Source organism: Capricornis sumatraensis, chromosome X, assembly GCF_032405125.1.
Source record: "Capricornis sumatraensis isolate serow.1 chromosome X, serow.2, whole genome shotgun sequence".
In the NCBI taxonomy this organism is placed as follows: domain Eukaryota; kingdom Metazoa; phylum Chordata; class Mammalia; order Artiodactyla; family Bovidae; genus Capricornis; species Capricornis sumatraensis.
In genome coordinates this window covers 35170952-35196359 of record NC_091092.1, presented here as the reverse complement: position 1 = coordinate 35196359, position 25408 = coordinate 35170952, and the positions used below count along the sequence as shown (strand labels likewise).

The 25408-nt window shown below is 41.1% G+C and overlaps 1 protein-coding gene across 1 annotated transcript in view; it reads left to right on the top strand.

Annotated features, from left to right (window-relative positions):
- Positions 1 to 25408, top strand: part of GRIA3 (glutamate ionotropic receptor AMPA type subunit 3) — a 308467-nt gene that overhangs the window by 171631 nt on the left and 111428 nt on the right. The window contains exon 5 of the mRNA XM_068962694.1: positions 23280 to 23333. Coding sequence (XP_068818795.1) covers positions 23280 to 23333 — 54 coding nt within the window. The remainder of the gene's footprint in view (positions 1 to 23279; positions 23334 to 25408) is intronic.

Genomic DNA, 25408 nt, shown 5'->3' with positions numbered 1-25408 from the left:
CCAGTGGCTAAGACTGTGCTCCTAAGTCAGGGGGGCTAGATTCAAAGCCTGATTAGGGAGCTAGATCCCACATGCCACCACTAAAGATTCTGCATGCCTAAGGATGCACTAAGGATGACCCATTGCAGCCAAATAAATAAATACTTCAAAAATGCACCCCAAAATTGCAGAACAGTGTCCCAAAAACAAAGCCTCCAGTTGGATTTCTCACTGCCCATGTTGTTTCTCTGAAGTCCAGACTACTGTTTTCCAGGCCCTAAGTGAGTCAAATTCTGTACTTGCAGTAAAAAAAAACCTTTACCATATTAGGTGATTTTAACACTCACTGGCAGCCTTAAATAAACTTGTTCCCCAAAATGCAAAGATAGTTATCCTAAGAGTTAGTAGCAGACCTCAGTAGTCTATATTTAGAGATTTTAATCTTTAGCTTATTAAAAAAGATGATCTGATTCTCTGGTCATACTTCACATTAGACTGGCTAGACTGGCTTCGTGAATATTTAGAAGCAAATTCCCTCTGGGAAAATAAAGAGAAAAAACTCATTCAAGATCATTACTTCAAAACAGCAAGACTCTTGTTTATTTCAGATGATAGAAGCTTTGGTCTCACAAAAGAAATGCCTGTGTTCAACCAACAGTTCCCTCCACCTCCCCCATTTTTAAACATTGTGATACCTCATTATTTACTTGATTCTTTCCTATGAAGCTTGGAGGTTTTACTTTAAAAAAGTCACAAATTCAAATTAATTTTCATTAAGGAACCTCATGAGAGTCCTTGGGACGACTGGAAACATCCTCGAGTTTTCTAAAGCAGAGTACAAAAGCCTTGAGGCAGGAGACTTAGCTTTATGATTTCAAAAAGTCACCTTGTTGCTCTGTGCCTCCATTTCCTAAACTGGAAAATGAGTGTATTGAATATGAGGGTCCCTTCCCATTCCAACAGGCTGTGAGTCCCAGAACTGTGAAAAACCAGGTAGGAAATTCAATTCAAGAACTGTTGATTGAGTCTGACCCCTTTGACCCACAGAGTGCTAGATATGTTGGGAGGGGAAAGGACATGTCTTCCATGCTACAGTAGTAGGGGTGATAAGGCAATGCAATCATTCTGGAAGGCAGAGTATGATAAGTATCTCAAAATGTGTGAGTCAACTTTCCTGCTTTCTCAGATTTCCAGGCTAGTGACCATCACTGAGAGTTTCTTTGCTGACTGAGAATCTTGCAAGCCTCAACATCAGTGAGCTTTGCTTAGACTTGGAGACACAGATGAAGGGAGAGATAGAGATGATACGTTCCAAGGTCAGGACACAGCCTGGAAGCTTATCATTTACCTCTGTCCTTAGAATTCAGAACAACAAATGTCCCCATTAATAAGAGTTTCAGGTTGATCAAAGTTTTGCCACATCCATATATATAAATATCTCATCAGTCCTTATAGTACCTGGAAAATGCCTGGGGAAATTTCCTACTAATTAAGAATTTCTGGCATTTGGATTTTGATTAACTGAAGTCTGTTTGTTCATCACAAGCCTATTATATCCCTCTCTACTGTTACTGATGCTCAGATGCCCTTTGCCCAAAGAAAAGTACAATCAGTTCACTCCAGTTCAGTTGCGCAGTCGTGTCCAACTCTTTGCAACCCCATGAATCGCAGCACACCAGGCCTCCTGGTCCATCACCAACTCCCGGAGTTCGCTCAGACTCACGTCCTTCGAGTCAGTAATGCCATCCAGCCATCTCATCCTCTGGCGTCCCCTTCTCCTCCTGCCCCCAATCCCTCCCAGCATCAGACCCTTTTCCAATGAGTCAACTCTTCTCATGAGGTGGCCAAAGCACTGGAGTTTCAGCTTTAGCATCATTCCTTCCAAAGAAATACCAGGGTTGATCTCCTTCAGAATGGACTGGTTGGATCTCCTTGCAGTCCAAGGGACTCTCAAGAGTCTTCACCAACACCACAGTTCACAAGCATCAATTCTTTGGCACTCAGCTTTCTTCACAGTCCAACTCTCACATCCATACATGACCACTGGAAGAACCATAGCCTTGACTAGATGGACCATTGTTGGCAAAGTAATGTCTCTGCTCTTCAACATGCTGTCTAGATTGGTAATAATTTTCCTTCCAAGGAGTAAGCATCTTTTAACTTCATGGCTGCAGTCACTATCAGCAGTGATTTTGGAGCCCAAAAAATAAAGTCTGACACTGTTTCCACTGTTTCCCCATCTATTTCCCATGAAGTGATGGGACCAGATGCCATGATCTTTGTTTTCTGAATGTTGAGGTTTAAGCCAACTTTTTCACTCTCCACTTTCACTTTCATCAAGAGGTTTTTTAGTTCCTCTTCACTTTCTGCCATAAGGGTGGTGTCATCTGCATATCTGAGGTTATTGATATTTCTCCCAGCAATCTTGATTCCAGGTTGTGCTTCTTCCAGCCCAGCATTTTTCATGATGTACTCTGCATAGAAGTTAAATAAGCAGGGTGACAATATACAGCCTTGACGTACTCCTTTTCCTATTTGGGACCAGTCTGTTGTTCCATGTCCAGTTCTAACTGTTGCTTCCTGACCTGCATACAGGTTTCTCAAGAGGCAGGTCAGGTGGTCTGGTATTCCCATCTCTTGAAGAATTTTCCACAGTTTATTGTGATCCACACAGTCAAAGGCTTTGGCATAGTCAATAAAGCAGAAATAGATGTTTCTCTGGAACTCTCTTGCTTTTTGATGATCCAGCGGATGTTGGCAATTTGATCTCTGGTTCCTCTGCCTTTTCTAAAACCATCTTGAACATCAGGGAGTTCACGGTTCATGTATTGCTAAAGCCTGGCTTGGAGAATTTTGAGCATTACTTTACTAGCATGTGAGATGAGTGCAATTGTGCAGTAGTTTGAGCATTCTTTGGCAGTGCCTTTCTTTGAGATTGGAATGAAAACTGACTTCTTCCAGTCCTGTGGCCACTGTTGAGTTTTCCAAATTTGCTGGCATATTGAGTGCAGCACTTTCACAGCATCATCTTCCAGGATTTGAAATAGCTCAACTGGAATTCCATCACCTCCACTAGCTTTGTTCATAGTGATGCTTTCTAAGGCCCACTTGACTTTACATTCCAGGATGTCTGGCTCTAGGTGAGTGATCATACCATCGTGATTATCTGGGTCATGAAGAACTTTTTTGTACAGTTCTTCCGTGTATTCTTGCCACCTCTTCTTAATATCTTCTGCTTCTGTTAGGTCCATACCATTTCTGTCCTTTATCAAGCCCATCTTTGCATGACATATGCCCTTGGTATCTCTAATTTTCTTGAAGAGATCTCTAGTCTTTCCCATTCTATTGTTTTCCTCTATTTCTTTGCATTGATTGCTGAAGAAGGCTTTCTTATCTCTTCTTGCTATTCTTTGGAACTCTGCATTCAGATGTTTATATCTTTCCTTTTCTCCTTTGCTTTTCACTTCTCTTCTTTTCATAGCTATTTGTAAGGCCTTCCCAGACAGCCATTTGGCTTTTTTGCATTTCTTTTCCATGGGGATGGTCTTGATCCCTGTCTCCTGTACAATGTCACAAACCTCATTCCATAGTTCATCAGGCACTCTATCTATCAGATCTAGTCCCTTAAATCTATTTCTCACTTCCACTGTATAGTCCTAAGGGATTAAATTTAGGTCATACCTGAATGGTCTAGTGGTTTTCCCTACTTTCTTCAATTTAAGTCTGAATTTGGCAATAAGGAGCTCATGATCTGAGCCACAGTCAGCTCCCAGTCTTGTTTTTGCTGACTGTATAGAGCTTCTCCATCTTTGGCTGCAAAGAATATAATCAATCTGATTTCGATGTTGACCATCTGGTGATGTCCATGTGTAGAGTCTTCTCTTGTGTTGTTGGAAGAGGGTGTTTGCTATGACCAGTGCATTTTCTTGGCAAAACTCTATTAGTCTTTGCCCTGCTTCATTCCGCATTCCAAGGCCAAATTTGCCTGTTATTCCAGGTGTTTCTTGACTTCCTACTTTTGCATTCCAGGCCCGTATAATGAAAAGGACATCTTTTTTGGGTGTTCTAAAAGGTCTTGTAGGTCTTCATAGAACCGTTCAACTTCAGCTTCTTCAGTATACTGGTTGGGGCATAGACTTGGATTACTGTGATACCGAATGGTTTGCCTTGGAAATGAACAGAGATCATTCTGTCATTTTTGAGATTGCATCCAAGTACTGCATTTTGGGCTCTTTTGTTGACCATGATGGCTACTCCATTTCTTCTGAGGGATTCCTCAGAAGCCACCACTCCTTAAATGTACAATAGGTTGCAGTAAAGACTTATTACATCAAAAGACTTTCTCTCCCACCCATTAACACCAACATTTTAGGATCAAGGCTGGTACCTTATTCTAAAATTATAAAAATATGAACCAGTTCAAATGGGAAAATAAAATACAAATAGCCTCCTTTGAGTTAACTACATCACTTAAATCAAGTGAGACCTCAGATCTATCCTTTTGAAAAATAGAAAAAAAGAAACATTAACCACAGATAACTATTTTATCCCTCTACAGGCATTGAATATGTTTTCAGTTGGCACGGGAGGAAAGCACCCTGACACCTGTTCCTCTGTACAGCTGATGCTGTGAATGTCCCAGCTAAGCCTTTGCGGACACTGAGGGGTTGACAAGCTCCTAGGGGGTTACAATTATTGGCTTGTAAACATTAATAAATTTTTTTAGAATCATTATCCAGATTTATTGGGAAAATTTCCCAGATTAAAAGCAACCAAAATATAGCAATTAGAAGGTTCATCACTCAGCTTCATGATCACAGGAGTCTTGTCCTAGATTCTAACAGACACTGTAACAAACAGGTTCATAAGGGCTGCAAGAACCACAGTTTACAACAGCAACACAAAAGCTACTTATTGTTATACATTAGGTGCATAGCAATACTGTCTGATTCCACTTATAGGAGATACCTAGAATCATCAAATTCATAGAGTCAGAAAGCACATTGGTAGATGCCAGGGGCGGGGCGTGGGGGGCGGGAGAGGTAACAGGGAGTTAGCATTAAATGTGGACAGAGTTTCGGTTTAGGAAGGTGGAAATTTGGAGAGAGGGATAATGGTGAGAGTTGCACAGCAGTACAAATGTACTTAGTGCAAATGCACTGTACAAAGATGATGAAGATAGTATGTTTTATATTATGTGACTTTTACCACAATAAAAAACATTTTAAAAATATTACTTATGGTTCACATTCACATTGCCACAGGACCTTTGTATTTTAAATAATTTAGATCCCAAGACTCCCTTATAAGAGAGATACAAAGCCAATGCAAAATAAGCAACAACTGTAAATAGAATGTACAGACTCAAATTCTTCACTGCACTGACACTGAAGGGCAAAGGCTATTGACTGATCCATGCCAAGGTCTGGACTTCAGTGAGACTGTGTGTGGGAAAGAGCCTGTGATCAGTCTGATGCCACTTCTGGCAACCACCCACCTGGCCCTCTCAGTCAATTTCATCCCACTCCTGTTGGGGCAGCTTGCCTTCTATCCAGATTCAACAGGGTCGAATTTGTCTCCATCCAAAAGTTATAACAAGGGCATGACTCAATGGGCCCAGGCCAGAGCTTGGGGGTACTGGTGACAAGTAGTGTCATGTCACTACAGAGGCTTACCATGTGGCACTAATGGCAAAGAATCCACCTGCCAGTGCAGGAGACATAAGAACTGTGGGTTTGATCCCTGGGTTGCAAAGATTCCCCTGGAGAAAGGAATGGCTACCCACTCTAGTATTCTTGCCTGGAGAATTCCATGGATGGAGGAGCCTGATAGGCTACAGTCCATAGGGTGGCAAAGAGTTGGACACAACTGAAGTGACTTAGCATGCAGACAAGCACTAGAGGTGGAGCTAAAGTGGAAGAGATTAGTAGCCAGACACCACTATTCTCTCGCCAACCTTTTAAAAATATAACTACCAAGCAGCTTCCCAGACATACATGTAGCCCCAACACCCTACTCTGAAAAAGAATAGCAATTAACAAATACCTTCTGAAGTCATCTAGCACTATAGGTAAAAGACCAGAAACCTGGCTGAGTTCTGTCTCAAGATCCCCAGGTGACCTTACACAGTCACCTCACCTTTCATCTACTCAGCCATAAAATAGAAGACTCCTCCTCTGCCTTACCAGGATGACGTTAAGATGAATCAGACAATTTCTCTAAGGTATTCTAAGATTCCCCAGCGAGGGCAAGTCCACAAGCATTATAATTAGAGTCACTGCACCTCATTTCAAAGAGGAGGAAAAAATGAAGAAAGAAAGGAACATGTGGTCACTGAGTCAAGAACTCAAAGAGCATTAAGCTCCTTCTATAATCTGAAGCAGGTCCCAAAAGAGGGAGACCGACATGGTGAAGTCACACAGGAGTTTGATGGTTAGGACATGATCCCCAGATATTCAGAGTCTTCATATTTGTTTTTGATGGTGTGCTGTTACTTTATTACAACCATCTTAAAGATTTGGATATGTGAGCTCTATCAAGAGAGTGGCAAGTACTTTGATTATGGTTTTTTGGTCCTCCCATAGTGGGGTTAACTGGTCATCAGCAAGACTGCTGAGTTCAAATTTATGTGCTTTAACTTGTTTCCATGCTGTCAGTTGTTCCAGCAGTGGCAATTTTGGCTCTCCCTATAACCAGATCATTATTGAGGACAGGGCAGGAAGGGTACTGTCTCTTTCAGAGCTCCGCATTGGCAGGAAGTGTGCCCACCAATCTTAAGAATGGGGACACAGGGGACTTCCCCGGTGGTTCAGTGGTTAAGACTTCTCCTTCCAATGCAGGGCATGTGAGTTCAATTCCTGGTCGGGGATCTAGGATCCCACATGCTTCCTGGGCAAAAACCCAAAACATATAACAGCAGCAATGTGGTAACAAATCCAATAAAGACTTTTAAAATGGTCCACATCAAAAAAAAAAAAAGGAATGGGGACACAGAAAATAGAAGACTGGGTGAACTTATTTGAAAAAATGTTTTCTAAAAGATACACACACACTCGCTTGTAGAGGTAAATAAGAGGGCAGAATCAGATGCAGTGAAATCTCAGTAATGTTGGGTCTTAGATTAAGAAATGAGGATCCAGAGACCCTGAAGCAAGGGACTAGGCCCTCTAAGAAGATACTATAGAAAGCTTCTTAATGGCCTTTCTTAAGTGCCTTTTCATCATTACTATCTCTTCAACAGCTCTGAGAGCCCTTTTCACTTCTCTTGACCTTATTTCAAACTACTGCCTGTGCTTAACTGGAGAACCTCCTACTCAATAAATAAATTGCTTCTCCTCCCTCTTCCCTGGCCAATATAAAATCAATTGTTTGACAGACTGCTTTGTTGCCATTTTCTCAAAGTCCTGAAGGAAAGAAAGGCACCTTATTTGTACACACATTAACTTAATTTCAGTCTCACCCACTCAAGCACAGCACAATTCTTCAAACTCTGACCCTACCCTGTTTGCTACTTGGTGTCCATGGCAACCACCGCCAAGCTGCTCAGAGAGAGCTTCAAGGAGTGGCAGTAAAGTGCATCTCCCAACAGAGCCGTTAGCTCTTAACAGGGGGCTGCAGACCCATCTCCGAAGCCTCAGGCATTGGCTTTCATTAGGAGAGGGTAGTGTTGTCCAGGGCTCCTCCCCGGAAGAGTTATGGGCTGCTTCTCACACTCAACCTGTTGAAGATAGAGCACTAATTGTGAAATATTGAAACTAAGTGAAAGTGATAGTCGCTCAGTCGTGACTCTTTGTGACCCCATGGATGGTAGCCCATCAGGCTCCCTTGTCCATGGAATTCTTCAGGCCAGAATACTGGAGTAGGTACCCATTCCCTTCTCTGGGAGATCTTCCCAACCCAGGGATCGAACCCAGGTCTCCTGCATTTCAGGCAGATTCTTTACCATCTGAGCCACCAGGGAAGCCCAAGACTAAGTGGGAGGGCAGATTATGCCCAAGACAACTCCCCCAGTAGTATTCTTCTCCCATGATTCTGTCCACCACAGCTCCCACCACGCCCCTTGCTTAACTAACTACAGTCACAGATCTCAACACCCCAAGAGACAATACACATGAATGCCTAGCCACTTTCTAGTAGTCCCTACCACTTGGTGACTCATATCCTCATACAACTCATTCTCCTCACTTTCTTAACTCATATCAAGAATGCATGCATGATAATCTTGCCATCAAACTCTTTTTTAAAGAAAAAGAGCCATGTTCATAATGGTCCAGGAACTGGAGGATTTATGAGCCAAGAGAAAATGGTATTGTTTCTCCAAATATAGAGAAAGCCGTTCAGTCTTCAAACTGTTTTCATGAGTTCCATATTATTGCCTTTGCTCAGGGAGCTTAGCTGAAAAGTTGTCAGATGGAGATAAATTTCCCTTTACTGTACTCCAGAGGAAGATGGGGATGGTTTCGTTTGCGATCTCATTGCAACAGAACCCAACACATCAAACAGTTTTTTGTATTTTTGCATACAGAGGACTAGTTCAGACTTGGTTTTTTGTGGAAACTGGAAAGAACCCATTACTCAAGTGTTCTCTTCATAGAATCTGCATAAATAAGAATAATATTTGAAGTGGCAGAAACAAGTGAATAGTTTTATCTTCTTAGCTGCACGAGAAAAGGAAACAGAAGGCTCTTATGCACAATCCTTTCCAGTAGAACTGCTGAAATGTAAAGATATGGTTTCAAGCTGTCCTTGAAAGCAAGACATTCCTATGTGTGCTGCCTGGGTCTGTCGTCCCAGATAAAAACTAGTAGCAAGTTTAAAGAAAAAGTGAAAAACAAAGAAGACGTGGTTCTAGTCTCCAAGGAGCTCATGAGTTCATAGAGAAGCAGTCAGGTAGACAGATGATCATGGTCTAACTGCAGTGACAGAAAGGAACAAGATCCTAACAGGACTGCACAAGAAACATGCCTGACTTAGAGACCTGGACAGCTTGTTCCTGATGACTTGTTGAACTGAGTCTTCAAGGGCCAATAGTTCACCTGGTTCGGTGAAAGGGGGTGGAAATTTGTATTTGCATAGATATGACAAGCTCCCTTGGCAGAGTGAATGCTAATAAGCAGTGCCAATTAAGAAACGGAGAGTAACTTAGATGTTGTAAAGCAGAATGGTTGAAACTTGATACCAATAAGAACACAGACTATATTGGCCAGAACACAATTCTATCTTTCATCACGACTTTTTGATCCTCAAGAAACAGAATTTTTCCACTAGGAAATATAGTAGCATGATATCTGAAATGAGAAGGTTCTGCTTAGGGATTAAACTACCCCATCATTTTATGATGAAGAAACTGAGGTGCTGAGAGAGAGACTAATACATATAGCAGCCACACAAGCAGTGAGTGAAAGAGAAAAGATTTTAAACCCAGATCTGATTCCAGTGTCCAGCTTCTTTGTGCCACACCACCCAAGACTACACCAATACAGGGACAAACAGATATCTACATATGGACTCCCTTGAAAAGGCCACCTGCCTTCTCACCCCCATCCCACTTCCCACCCAACTACCTGGAATTATTAGTGTTTAGGTTAAGAGTCCATTCGTAAGAAAACATACTATACCAGAAAGATGACATTTGAAGTCAATATTAAGTCTCATCTTTTTTCCCTTGTATTTGGAGTCCTCTTTTTTCTCATCATTCAAAAACATTGATTGAACACCTGCATACAGGGCACTGTGCTGAATGATATACACACTAATTAGCTTAAACTGGGGCCCTGCCCTCAAGTTCTTTGAGTCTAATTGGGACGACAGGACATGTGCCTAGTTTGGGTAAATAATCAGTAGTCTGAGGAAAGGATGAGAGGTAGAAACCATGTAGAAATTTACAAGTGGGAGTGATCACCAGACAAGCAAAGCAGAATACAGGCTTCCTGAGGGCAAGGTGCTTTATGTTGTTCATTACCATATCCCCAGCACCTAAAACAGTTTGGAAGCTAGTAAGTGCTCAATATTTGTCGAATTAAATAAATAGCTTCTTGACATTTTTCGGGGCGGGGGGAGGGTAGTCCTGGTATTTATCACTTGGAGAATAATTCCCAGTCCTCGGTGCACTGCGTACTGTGGCTTTTGCTTATGGTACACCACACAAACTCCCCAGGGAGATGTGTAGTAATGAATGCACAGCCTATGGCTTAAACCTTTGCAAAATCCTTGCAAAGCTGTGCTCTCTGCCACTCCATACCATGGATGCATGTTTCCCAGGGGTGAAGGCTAATGTGGAGCCAGGGCTTTTTGTTTATTTGTTCCTTATGACCTCAAGCTCTTTTCAGCAAAAGGCACAGCCCTTTGACAGCAGTGCAGTTCTGGGAGACACGACTCCATTATGTGCTGGCTCATCTAACAAGACAGAACGCAGATTCTGATTTAAAAGCAAGCTCCTTTAATGAGTTTTGGTTAGGCTTAAAGGATAAATAGTTGTGATTACTGTCAGTCAGCATACGTTGTAAATCTCTGTCTTAGATGCTTATATTCCATTAAGGGGGGCTCAAATGGGCATCACAGTACAATTCCCTTTAAAAAGTGGAATCTGAACCAAAAAAGCAGCTTCAAAAACAGTCATTTGTGCATCCCCAAATGGTTAAGTTCTTGGTCTTCCAGGGTTTTGTACTGGGTTATGAGTTTTTCACTTATTTTTTATCATTGTACAAATTCTTATTACTGTTGGCTGCCAGAGCTTTGGAAGAGATAGCTAATTAGAACATATCAGAACAGTGAAGGGAAACCAAGTATTCACATAAAAAATGAGAAGTTAAAGCCATCCCACTCTCACTGTGGCTTACACTAACCTCGTGGTACCGCAGTGCTGTGCCAGCACGTAATTTCAAGTCAAAGATTTATATTAACACGAGTGGAGACAGATCTGATTTTGTAGTGCAAAACGCTAACCGTGTGCACTCTGATTTCTTCCCAAAACTCACAAAGCCGAAATCCCTTTCAGCTCTCCAGGCGTACCTCCTAAGAAATTAGAACATCACGTACCATCACACAGATATGGTGCTGAACATCCTACCAACTGTCATCCTCTCACCTCTCAAGGGGTGTAGTTCAGAAGGTACTTGGTTTATGGCAGAGTAGAAGGAAAACGTAAAAAGAGGAACACGCCTAGCATACCCATATACTCTAAAAGCACAATTCTGATTAGGAAACTTTCCTGGATTAAAGCAAGAATAAATACCGCCTTGTAGAGCTTTACGTGTTTTTTTTTTTTTCAAAGCAGTTTTGCACAGCATCTTCTTCGATCCTCTGAGGTTGGTAGCGTTCATAGTGTTTTCTCCATTACATAGATGAGAAACAGACATAAGAAGGTTAAGTAACTCGCCTGAGATCACATAGGTAAGAGCACTGAATTCTCCTTGTTTCCAAAAGAGCTATGCCCACTCTATGTCTAGAAGGACACATTTGGACAGCAGCCATGGAAGTCTTGCTATACCATCTTAACTATGTCCCGCCCCAGTCAGTTCCCCTGCTTTTGGAAAGATATGGCAAATAACCTTTACTTTAGGCTTGGGCATTTCTCTTTCCCCCTTTATCACTCTGTTTCCTGAAAGAACAATTAAGATCCATCTGGGACTAATTATAGCGATTCTTGAATTTGAACCTGCAGCCATTACCCAATTGAGGTCACTTATTTTAAATTAACTTGCCTGGTCAGAACACAGGTTTGGTTATCTTCAGAGCCCAGTGCAGATAGGCACCAGCTCACTCAGACTTTTAATTAACCAGCTAAATAACCTGCACTGTGACAAACTGCCTATGATGTGATGGAGTCGTTCATTTGCATTCAGACAAGGATCAAAATGCATTGTCAGAGCTTCAGGGACTGAGTCCTAGAAACCTTCACACAGTCTCTTGTTCAAGGCTGTGAGCCTCTTGCCTTTGGTTCCTTCTAATTAGTTTTCCTGTGCTTTTGTTCAGATTATCCAACATTCATCACAAGTGCAGCCTGTGATTAAACAATGACAACTCGTGTCATATGCTGATAGGGAATTGAAAATTGGAGTCATAATCGTACGAACCAAGCCCACGGCTTTAAGAAATAATTAGGGGAAACCAAAGGAAAATTCCCAGGGTGCCCCACAATAAAGGAGAATTTCCAAAGATTCAGGCTAAAACTGCTCCTCACTTAGGTAATAATACATAATAACAGGATGTGCTCAGTCTTTATTGAATTGAATCCATAGCGGGAGCTGATCATTCCACAGAAACCATGATAGCTCTTATGATTAGCAATTATTATTATGGCTGCTCACACTTAGCAACAAGTCAGACACATCTGATTTCTACTCCAGGCTTCACCATTTTCTGCCTATGAGGCCTCAGGCAAATCAGCCAACAGTTCTTTGTGTTTCAGTTTCCTAACATGGAAGATGGAATTAATAATAGTGCCTAACTTGCAAGGTTGTGGTGGGGATTTGATGAAATAAAACATGTTAAAAAAATCACTCTCCACAGTGCCTTGTACAGAGTAAGTGCCCAATAAATGTTAGTTGATGTTTGTCTTGTGTCCTGTTCTACCAGACCTTGTCCAGGGCATCTTCCCACCTGGGATCCTCCTTCCCTTCTCTCTGCCAAAAACAATTCCCCGCATCATTCAACATCTAGTCTAAAAGATATCTTCCTCCCCAGGGGGAAAGTCTTCCAGCATCTGAACTTGGTCAATGCCCATCCCCTTTACTTTTCTAGATTTTGTATTATTTTAAATGGCACCTTCGATCGACTGCTTCATGGGCAATGTGGACTTTTCTCCAGGGTGTACTTAAGCCTTCCATGTTAGAAACATTAAGTACCACATTGGTGCCATACAGTGGGGGCACAAGTTGAGTAAAGAGAGAGGGATGGGGGCTTTCTGGTGGCCCAGCGGTCAAAACTCCATGCTTCCAATGCAGGGGGCCTGGATTTGATCCCTGTCCTGTCGGGAAAGTATGATCCCACATGCTACACGGTGTGGCCAAAAAATAAATTAAATTACTTTACAAAAAAAAAAAAAAAAAAAACAGAGACAGAGGCATAAAGGGAAGTAATATTGCTTTAGCCCCCTTATATCTCGAGCCCTCTGCTGGGAATTCTGCATTTATGCCTTACAATAACCATAATGCAATAGGTGTCATTATGAGCCCTACTTTACATATGTGGGAAGTGAGGCTCAGTGAGGGAAATGACTTGTCCAAGGTCACTCAGCTACCATGAGGAGAAACTGGTGTTCTAGGTCAGTCTGACTCCATAGGCCGCTCCCACCACCATCACACTTTACTGCCTACCTCATCATTTTTATCAATTGCAGTGATGCAAATGAAAGCAATATGTAGATAACAGAGTGCAACATATGTGACATCAGGTCACTGCAGTTACAGCAGATGCTGCCAGTGCCCCCCTTTGTTGGGCACTTGCCTTTTTCATACATGCCAACAGCACCCTATTGTCAGCACGTGCTGTTCTCACTTGAAGTCAGATAAATCAGATGTGTTGGGAAGGAATTAATCCTCCTGACAGAAGCTACCAGCCAGTGGTGAATGGGAACTGAAAGACATGGACTTCAACTTCCTGGCCCTTCAGATGGGTGAGCAGCAGAGCACTCCCAGAGGTACTCAGACCCCCCTGTCCATCTGTGCACCTGTGCTGGCTTCTTTCCCTTACTCCCCTACCAATGCATCCTGGAATCACTCCCCAGTGAAACCACTGGTCCTCTAATCTCTGTCTCAGGGTCTACCCAGAAATTCCCCCTTTGGCACCTTTCCCAGGCATCTGCGCAGGTGTCCTCAGGCTGGCCCCTGCCTGCCCAGGGCTTCCCAGGGCAGTTCTCCAAGGGTGCACCCCATAAGTTCAATACTCCTTTTCAGGAGACTCAGTCATGGACGATCCTGCTTTTAGTTTTTCAAAGTGCATTTATTATCATACGGATAGCTAGTTCTTTAAGTTCAGTGCACATCACAGTCAACTGTGTGTTGAAACGCAGACTCCAGGGTGCTAAACCAGACTCTGTGAATCAGACTCTCTGAAGAGTGGTGCCCGGGTACTTGCATCTTCACAGACACCCCAGGTGATCCATGCCGCCCCAAGGTTGAACCTCCAAGGAAGGTGGATCGTGTTCCTTAGTGTTCTCTCTACCGCCACAGCTTCTGTGAATTCAAGTGAGAAAGCCTGGAAGAGCCATGCCTCCTTGCTCCTGAAATGAAGCGTAGATTGGCCAAGTCCAGTTGTTACTGTCAGAGTGGGGCAATCCAAGACCCCTAAGTAATGGTGTAGACATCCATCTTCCTGACCGTGCCGAATTTCTGCTCTCACCCTTCTCACTGTCCCTCCACCCCCATTCTCTTCTGTGGTAGAAACACTGTGCCGCCTACGCATGAAAATTTAGGTGATGGCCTGCGCTTCTTTGTCTGTGGGCAGAACCATCCCCTGCCTCCCCACACACATCTTCTTCCAAGACGTGCTTTCTGTGTGGTTTGAATTCATGGTCCTGATCAATGTTGGAGGCAGGACAGTGGCAGGTGGCAGTGTGAATTACCTTGCTGTTGGTTTACCCCCAGTTCAATTCACCCCTCTGCTCTAAGTGCAAACCTCAGCTCCTTCCTTGTACCTCCAACCCAGAGCTATCTAGACCGGCACCCTCAATACCCCTCCACAGCAAGTTCTGATGTCTCTCCAAATCCCTTACCCCATAGCAGCAGGAAACTACATCTCTCCATTTTAAGAGTGAGGACATAAAATCAGAGAAGGCTTCATGGAGGAGGCTGCTTATGAGATGTGCCTTGAAGGATAGATGTGATTGTCACACAGAAGGATAGATAGGGGAAACATCGCAGTAGCAATAAGGAAAGGAAAATGTAACTAAGATAGGTAGGATAAGCATTGGGCACTGTGTTAGGAGCTGTAGACACTGATACAGCATTTCATGTATTCCTCACTGCAATCTGTGAGGTACATACTAATGATAGACCCATTTTACAGACAAGTTCATTGAATCAGAGAGTTTAAGTTAACTGCCCAAAGTCACATAGCTATTAAAGGGCAAAGTAGAGACCTAAACTCAGGTAGTCTAGCCTATACTCTTGACCACCCTACTTCACTGCCTCTCAACTATTATGTTCCCTGTTTTACAGCTAGAAAACTGAAACTGAGAGGTCAAGTAACTTGCCTAATGTTTCACAACTTGGACTTGGCAAAGCTAGGATGCACTGCTCTTAGCAGATCACCTTTTCTTTACCATATAACCACTTACACCCCTTCTAACTTAGCTTTTCAAGTGAACCATATCAGTCACAATTTCTTATAGAGCCAGCCCTGGCTTACCATTACAACAAATGCCTATAGTTGGTCCAAATAAAAAATTTCCCTCTAGTGTGTAAGCACTGTAAAACAGCAAGACTCTCCTGAAATCAAGAGAAATCACCCTCTGAAATACATCTCTCTTTGTTTTCAAAATAGCATTCTCTTTAAGTCACCTGTTTGTCAGGCTCCCACTTATAAAAACCACAGGTAAAAAATTCTTTAGTTGGAGACAAAGTCCTTTCTATCTCTAGCAGGTTATGAGTTAATCATTCTCAGTATGCTGTACATATTTCTGTTCTCACACTTCTCCTGATGGGTTATAGTTGTCCCTTAACTTGGCAATCTTTCCTACTCTAATGGTGGGATCCTCCAGGCTAGGCACCAGGTTCTGGTGACCTCTGCCTCCCCAGTGTCTGGACCCAGGATCAGTACAGAGCAGGCCTTCAACAAATGTTCACTGAAAGAAGGAATGAATGAAATGTGGTTAAAAGAAGCAGCCTTTCCATCCACTGGGTACTTCTGAGTCCAGTGGTGTGCAGGTAAACTGACTTTCAAGGTGAGGTGGCAGGGGAGTCCTAATTTGTAGTGTTGGCTAATTTCTGTGATGTATTGGATTACCCCAAAAAATTCATTCGGGCTTGTGCAAACCATCTTACAAAAACTCACACTAACTTTTTGGCCAGACCAATAAATATTTCCACCATGGCTGACTTCAAGCTACCAATAGTTTATTGTATCAGCGTGATCACAAAAGTCCATGAGCTATCAGATGAGGAAGATAATGGAAATTCAAATAGCAAAAGTGAAAGACCAAACCACACATTTGTGAATTAGGAGAATTCTGTGTTTTACAGCCCAGAAACTAAGCTTCTATCATTTGTCATCCATTTGCAAATTGAGATAAACTTAAACGACATGGCTCCCAGAAGAGAGAGAAACTTGCCAAGTAAGGAACTATCCTGAAAACCAAAAGCCCAGGAAGCACACTGGGTTTCTGAGATATATTTTCTTTTATTTGAAAATGAAGACATGTTTACTTGCTTCCTTCAGCAATCAGAAACTTTCCCAGAGTAGGGTGTCAAATGTTGGAAGCATTGCACGGACAGAAAATGCACTCACAGAGGCAAAATCAGGGAGTTCGAAGGAGAACATCTCATTTTCCACACCCCATGTTTCTTCCTCTCCCCTCCCAGCTTAAAGAAACATCCTGGGATGAACCTGGGTGTCTAAAACTCTACCCAACTGTCCATGGTTTGGTTTTGCACAGTGTAATGGAGCTAATAAGTAAACGGTAGGATTTGAATCCAGAACCACCCGACTTCAAGGTTCACAGCTCTTTCTAGAACAGCATCTTTAACAAATACTTCTTGTAAGCTTTCAGGGTGATTCATATCACATCTATGAAGAGTTTTAGACTCTTACAAGTTTCAACTCTATCATTTCAGGTGAGATACTAGAATTCTTGATCCTGATAAATATCTACAGATGGGAAAGTGTGGGTCCTGGGCCAGTGAAGGAAGTCTTGCAATATCCCACCCATATCCAAGTGGTTGTGGCTGGAAAAAAACACATGTTGGAGTGACTACTCAGCCTTATGCCAGATGATGCCTTTCCTTTTTCTTTAATCCAAGTAACGAATCCAGTGGCACTGCCAAGCCTTCTACTCACCACCTGTACAGTCCTTCAAGTAGGTCTTGAGATTGAAGATTATAGGGCTTTTGGGTCCAATTTTACAACATCTACAGAGAAAAGAAAAAAGATACAACTTGATATTTAGCATAAAGTTGTAAATATTAAAACAAAAGTTGTTGTAAGTGTGAACATAAAATAGTTGACAGTAAACTTCATAAAAGTGCATAAAGGACACTGCTATTTAAAATATATTGTTTAAAATAAGTTAACAGTGATTTAGGGAGATAGCTGATACAAAATGCAGAGACTACAAAAGTCAGACATATGGCTATGTTGAAGAGAAACTAACATTCTTTCTTGCTATGTTACTCTGGGTTGAATACTAGTTTAAATCACCCATACCTCACCTCTTGGGAAAAAACCTAGAGTATTGCAAATAGAAATAGGTGCTGTGAAAGGTCTTCTAGATGAGATACTTTAAGAAAAGACACAGCATTTGGAAACTCATCATTTTACTGGAAGTTAGGCTGATGGAAAAGTCCAGATGTTTTAAGTATTTATTATTTGCCCTATGACCAAGAACTCTAGCTGATCAAAGCTGCTAGGCTTCCTAGGCGGGGCAGTACAAGTAAATTGCCTTAGGAAAGCCTTTGTAAGTTTCCACATTTGTCATTTGTACGCAGTCTTGGGCATTATCTGCTACCTCCCAAACTGCCCATCGTCTTGCTCCCTAACAAGACTCATGACCCTTTGACAGTAGATGAGGATACTCTTTAGATTTGAACCATAAGGCAAATAAAACTTGTTTTGTCTGGACAGGAAGACATGGTCTGTATTCTCTTCCCTAAAGACACAGCTGCATTAAGGCAATATTTGCCACTACTCCTGACGGTACACCAGAGGATTTGCAGTGACATCTGGATGAATAGATTCTGTTTTCACACAGTTGTATTTATTTTCTTGTATGTAGTTTCATGGATATTATTGCTTTGGACACTGCTAAATTTAAGTAAACAAGCAGCTGTAGAGATAAATATCAAGAAAATGATAGTATTGTGGTATGTGGATAGATACAAATTGTTAAGGAAATTTCTGAGGATATGAAATTTGAGAAATAATGTTTTAGGGTTAATACAATGAGGCGTTCTCACCAAGATGAACATGTGTTGAAATGGTCTCTTAGTCCTCCAGGCAAGAATGATCTGTTGCTCCTGTAACTTAGTTGTGGCCATTTATTGCCTCTTATTTGTAAGTTCTCTTTGCCTCTCCTGCTATTTAAATCTTCTGCATATTCTATTCAGTCACAGTGAATGTAATATTGAAATCTGGGAAGTGAAATTTCCCAAAGACATGTTCTTGGGTGAAATCTTTGTCCTCTAATCCTCGCATCCTAGCATTTTATTAGATGCCCTATTCAATTGCCTTCTCTCTGCATGAGCTTTCCCTGTAGACAGTATACACGCTGATGAGCTTTCTCGGTTATCGTCCCATTTTCCTTCTTTATGAAAAGCTTCAGCCTTTCTTTTTCCATCTGCACCCTCCCCATCGCCATTGGACTGACTCTGGTATGGGTGACTGACTCTTTTCTGCTTCACTAATCCAGCACATTTATTCAAGTCAGACGCCTGCAATATGAATTCCTGACATTCAGTGTGTACAGATTGAGATTATTAGAAAAATAAGTCTAAAGAAATTGACTTCTGATATATGTTTACTAAGACTAAAGCAATTTAGTAGCTTGGGGTTTTCATTCAAGAAAATGAATGGCTTTTATCATATCTGATGGAAGGTTTCTTCTGGGAAGTCTGGCATATTCTGAGGCTGATTTCTACTACATATATCAGAAGTTAATTCCTTTAGAATCATTTTTCTAATCTCAATCTGCTGAAATTAGATAGGTTGCCACAGGATAGCAGTATCTTCTCGTAACTGAGGAAGCAGAAAAGGGAGGGCGACTGAAAAAAAAATGTCTTCTCTTTGAACACACACACACACACACGTGGTCTAATAGTTTTTTCTTAAACAGAAAATATCTATATAATGGCTAAATCTGTTAATGGTAAATTAACACCAAAAACCTGCTTCATCTCTCTCCCCAGCCCTCCAAACATTCTCAGGATACCTAAATCAAAGAGAAACAGATTAAGGTGAACAGCAAGGCATGTTCTGTACTCAAAGTAAGATCAATCTTTATACATAGATCGCCTGATGTAGAAAACCCAAACATGACGATACTTAGGTCTCCAAATAACCTAATCTGCATACCAGATGGATCTAAGGGGAAAAAACATAGACATTTTTCCACACATACATTTTTTTTTTTAATGTGAGCGTAGAAAAACAGATGCTTTTGCTCCCAAAGGGTCTGTGGGCCTCTCTCAAGTAGTCTTATGGAGCAATTTAACTTCAAATTTCTAAAATTATGCAGATTAAGCATTAAATTGGAAAAGAAAGGGCCTCTAGAAAACCAACTCAACATTTTCTGAATTATTTTTAGCTGCTCAATAATACCCAGCCCCTAATTTCACAGAGAAGTGGATGGGGGTGTCAACAAGGGGACATCTCCCCGCAGTGGGTCGACTATGATTCACTGACTTCTGTAACAAATAATTCAATGCTCAGCTACATGCATGGTTCAGTGAGTTCGTATATAAGAGCTTTTTCTTCTGTGAATAAAACTATTGTCTAAGTCTCACTGAATGAGGATTGTGGCCCTTTTTTCTTTCAGGTCTTATCTGTGGGCATAAAAATAAATCTCCTTAAAACAATGAATTTGGTCTACATTTCCCACTTGTTCCCTTCCTGCATTGATCATATCTGCCATCACATCAAGCCATCCATCTTCTTCAACAAATCTTAGAAAGGCACAGCGAATACACAACATGGATTTGGGAACTGGGTATTTCCTCCTGAAATTTCACAGTAGACTGTAAAATGGCTTTTATACTTGAAGTTCTGAAACTAATTCAGGAAGAGCGATTATAATTGCTATAAAAGCAAAGTTGAATATTCTCTTGGTTACCAGAGTCATTAAAGAACTGAGGGTACAATTTATGCCTTGTTCGTTTGTAACAGATGGAAAGAAAAAAGATTTAAGACTAACTGAACAAGAACCGCTGTCATTAACTAGTTCATTTGTGCACAGTATTACGCACATGCCTTCTATCCCACCCTTCTTCCCACAAGCCCTGCACCAAAAATTCAAAAAAAGGAAAGACCAAGAGCGAAACATGACACTTTTGGCAGTGAGGCCTCACTTAGCTCACATCCATAGGATCGTTGCTGTCCTACGTAAGTAAGATTTTGAGATAGTTGAAATGTATTAGCTTAGGTATTGGGAATTTGAGCATTTTTGATGGAAACCTTCCCTAAAATGTATTCTAATTTCCCCAGGTTTTTCAGCAGAAATTACTGAACACAACAAGCCATACCCTGATGACTCAGGCACTCAGGATGAACATCCATGATTATACTGTAGTACAATGTTGTCTATTTTTTTTTTTTCGGACTCCTCCTTCCTCTTTAAGTCAGTCCATCACTTCCTCTGCTGCCAGTGTACCTCTTTCTAACATCACTCCCCTCTCTCCATAGACACCTCCTTCAATTTGTAGCTTTTCATTTACTGTGAACTGGAAAACCAAGATTGGTAGGAACTGTAAGTTAGCTAAGAGTGAAGAAGGCACTGAAAGTAAAGATGAAGAAATAATTACAGCCTTTAAGTCTCTGTGACACCTAAAGGTTCCTATCTTTAGATAACTTTCTCATCTCTTCCAGTTTCAAAAGGGCAATACTGTGAGAGAGCTATGTTCAAATAAGTGAGTTTGTTTGACACAGACCATCTGGGCATGGGTTAAAGTAGGTATTCTAATAGCTTCAAGTTTTTCTGAAACAGAAACAATATCTTAGTAAAGGACCCCTCTCCACAGTTATTTAGCCCCGCATCATTACATGATACACATCCCAAACCCTTTTACAGATGTTATTCAGTTCGATCCTGACAACACTGCTGAGATAGGAAAGGCCAGGCTCATGGCCCAAGATTACAGATAAGGTGATGGAGGCTGGAGAAAGTTAAGTGATTTGCCTATAATCAAGCTGAGTACGTGACAAGGTTGGGCACCTGGGTTCTCTTTGAGGGGGCTCATCTAACAATAATTATGTTTTCTATGGCTCCCTCTTGTCTTCCTGATTCTCCAAAGGAGACTAAAGCCTGTGTCTGGCGAGACAGACTTACTCTGTTTCCTTTGGGCTCACTTCTTTATTTCTCTCCAAGCTCTCCCAGATGTCTCAGGAATCCGACTCGTTTTTCTAACAGAACTCAAAACCCCCTGATTTTATTGTGTTGAGGGTTGTCAGGGAATTAAAAATTCAACAAATGTATGGTCCCAACTTGCCATCAAAAGTTAACAGATGTCACCAAGAAGGATGTTTTTTGCCAGCAGACACTGAAGAATGCATCCCAGCAGATACCTAACAGCTCATTTTATGTCATGGCGGTGTGAGAAATCACCTCCTCAAGACAATCATTAACCTTTCATTCCCTCCATAAATAATCAGTTAGATATGTGGCTTATATTTTAAATTAACTGAAATCAGCTCTCTCCCTCTCTGGACTTGAAATGACTGAAAATAAGCATGCTATTTACATATGTGTTTCCATTCCTCTATCCCTCCCAGCAGACTATGGATGTCTCTTCGTCCTCTTCTCCAAGAACCTAAAGTCATTATTGACATTTGACATTTAGCACATATTAAGAAACCATGTAATGTACTGCCAAGAGTGGGTTCTGGAGGTACACAGACCTATGTTCTAAGTCCAGCTTTACTATTTCTTAGCTATATGGCCTTGGGTAAATTACAAAAATTCTCTTTGGTTGAGATTCCTCATCTCAAAATGAAACCAATGGTACTTAAGCTGTTAAATTGTTCCAGGGAATACAGCACCTAGCATAGTGCTTGACATATACTAGGCACTCAGTTAAGGGTAGCTGGTTTTAATATTATCATTATGGCCCTTTATACGTAGTTCTGGTTTGAGATGTACATGATATTGTTGTTTTCTCCAGTTGTTCTTAGACCCTTGACAGCTGTGTCCATAGAGGAATGTATGATGAAGTTTAATGGCCCCTTATTTGCACACGTTCCAAATACGATATTCATACTTCTGTGTTATTTTTCTAGAAGAGGGCGCATAAAGTGAAATTAGCTTCAAGCTTCTGTAAAACCTGGGTCTGCCTCTGGTAGTGTCTCTATGTTATCCCCCGCCCTGTTCTCACTCCCATATACTACTCTGCACATAGTCAGTCCTCAATAAAATGACATTTTATAAAATCATTTATTAACCAGAATTTTTCCTGTACTTAACTGTAAAGAAATAAGCTTATGTCAGGTATTTCATCAAAAACTTCCAACTGCCAACCGATACATTTAGTTGGAAAGTATTCAATCCACTTATATGTTTTCAGATAATAAAAATGCACTGTGTGAACTGTAAACCTTGGTGTTAATACAGTGTTTCTCATGAAAATTAGGCTAACAGTGATGACCTTAAGGCATGGCTTCTCAGCATCAGAACTGCTGACACTTCAGGCTGGATAATTCTTTGTTGTGGGGGCTGCCCTGCGCACTGTCACACCTCCCAGATAGGACAACCAAAATGTCTCCAGGCATCACCAGATGTCCCCTAGGGGAAAAATCCCCTCCCCCACAGCCTAGGGTGTCACAGTCAGCACCAAAAGAGGTGCAGATGTTCAGTCTTTCATATTAAGGTAGGAAAAGGCAGGCATGCATTTTAGGAAAGTGTTTTTTCCCCTCAAATCACTTCTGCTAGAAAAGTTTTCAATAAGCCAAAGCAACCTCGATTAACCTGAAAATCCCATTAACCCCATTCCTTGTGTGTTCTATTCCCTAAGCATTCCAGATAAAGAAAGAAAAATGTACCATACATTCTATTTTCTAATTTGTATGCAAAGTTCAGCCCATTTTCTGGCTCAGCAGCGAAGTACAGAAATCCAGTTCATGGGTGAGGGCTCATCAGCTTCATCACTTTTGCCATCTATTTTAAGTGACACTGATGCTACTGACCTGGAAGTTTAGAGAGCTTCTTTTGCCCCTGTTGTTGACATTTTTAACTTTCATATTAGCAGTTCGTCCTGTTATCCTCTGCCTGAAAGTAAAATGCAACAAAAAGCAACCTGGCCCAATTCACTATGATTTACTGTGTATAAAAGACCTAACACTTTGTCGATTATTTAAAAGTAATTTGCTGTAGCCATCCTAATGATTGTGCAATTGAAAAATGTCCTTGAGTAAGCGATATTTATAATCTTTTATTTCTGCAGGTTGTGATCCTGGGGAAACATTCCAGAGGTTACCACTACATGCTCGCTAACCTGGTAAGAACAGCAGAGGTCAAGTTTTCCAGGGCATTATATCCTGTTTAGTTTGTGTCCCCTGTAATTATCCCAAAAAGAAATATGAGAGAAGCCTAATGTGTTTTTTAGACACTTGGAGAAATGAGTCCATAAACACAAAAACCTGAATGCAATAGCCTGTCTCAACTATGCTGTCTCTGTTTTAGCTGTGAAGCTTATATTCTCTCCTCATTGAAAAAAAAATAATTTGATATGATTCTTCACTGATTATTCCTAGATTTAACTTGGATTTGAAATGTCAACCATTTTAATCAGGTTTGAAATGTAAAACAAGGAACAGAGGATACAAGAAACAGACTTTCCCCCAATTAATCCAAGCATATGTGTACATTTGTACTGGATTTGTCTTTGTAGAAACAGTCTACTACCAAATCTTTCCAAACCAGATGTGAAAAAGTACGCTTGAACAAGGAACATTCAGTAATCTTGTCAAAGGGTATAGCCACCTTTCTAAGTATAGTAAAATCCAACTTGAATTTTTACCTCCAAAGTCCCCATGCCTTTAAACTTTGTGACATTCTAGAAGTTAGTATTTCATTAAGGTTGGTTTATAGCTCTTCTTTCTCTGAAAGGACAATTGGTTTAGGAATTATAAAATGGGTTCTAAATCGGTAATATCTGTTTGGCAGTGCTTCTGAATAATACTATCTCCCTGAAATGAAAGGGGAATGCTAAATTATCACTGATACTAAGAATCTATTAAATTATTACATAATATGAGTTCTAGCCCCAAATTTATTTCATTAGCACAAGAGAATCATTATAGAGCTCTTAAACCAAAAGAATAGAAACAAAGGTGAGAAATTATTGTAATTATGTTCTTAGATTTCTTAAATCAAAGAAAAATATCTTATTTTGTTTTAATAACGATTTTTTAAATGGGTAAGAAAATATTACTTAAACCCTCTTCTTAAGAAGTGTGTGCACTCAAACACTTTGTAAGATGAAAATTAGAGCTACTGCTTTGAAATGTTGTATGCCTCTTCTCCAATAAATTGCTCAAAGTGGAGCACTTCAGTCCATTGTAGGGACAAATGGATTGATTCTTTTGGGAGGAGAAATCTTGATTCTTAATTTACATCTGAGTACATCCAATTTGTTTTTAGGTAACTGATAAGTAAAGGATGTTTGTTGACTCACTAGGGGTTAGACCAGGGCTTGGCAGGAAACATGGAAGTTACAGGAAGGTACCTGAGGTGCTTACTGACAGATTTTTACCATTGCTTCCCCACCCATAAGTATTTTGCTTTCTCTCCTTCCCTCCTTCCTCTCTTTCTTTCTTCTTCCCTCTCCCTTTCTCCTCTCCTCTGCCTAGGGTTCACTCATCACTGATGGTACATGAGATGACTTTAGATATTGCACACACAAACTTTTTTTATTATAATGGTAAATGTGTTTATTTACTATGCATTAGAAAACCATAAAACTAGCACATCAAAATCCAAATTCTATGGATGGTGTTACTTCATACAGGGTTAGAGATTTAACAACAAAGGAAATAAATTTTTATCTGTCAAATGTATCAAGTAAACAATAGCATGTTGCTATAAACAGATACAGCAAAATCTGTTTAGGGTGTATGCAGTTGTGGTGCTACATGGATGACTGAAGTTTGGGGAAGAGCATTGAACTAGGGGTCAGAAAGTTTGGATTGTCATACTGACTTGGCTACTAGCTAGCTATGGGACGTTGAGTAGGTCACTTCACCTTTGACGACCTCAGTTTCCTTGCTATAAAACTCAGATGGGAGTGGGGAGTTCATTGATGTATTGGTTGGGTCCTTTGGAAGCAGATACCAACATATAAGGGGAGGTTCAGTTCAGTTCAGTCGCTCAGCCGTGTTCGACTCTTTGCAACCCCATGAATCGCAGCACGCCAGGCCTCCCTGTCCATCACCATCTCCCGGAGTTCACTCAGACTCACGTCCATTGAGTCCGTGATGCCATCCAGCCATCTCATCCTGGGTCGTCCCCTTCTCCTCCTGCCCCCAATCCCTCCCAGCATCAGAGTCTTTTCCAATGAGTCAACTCTTCGCA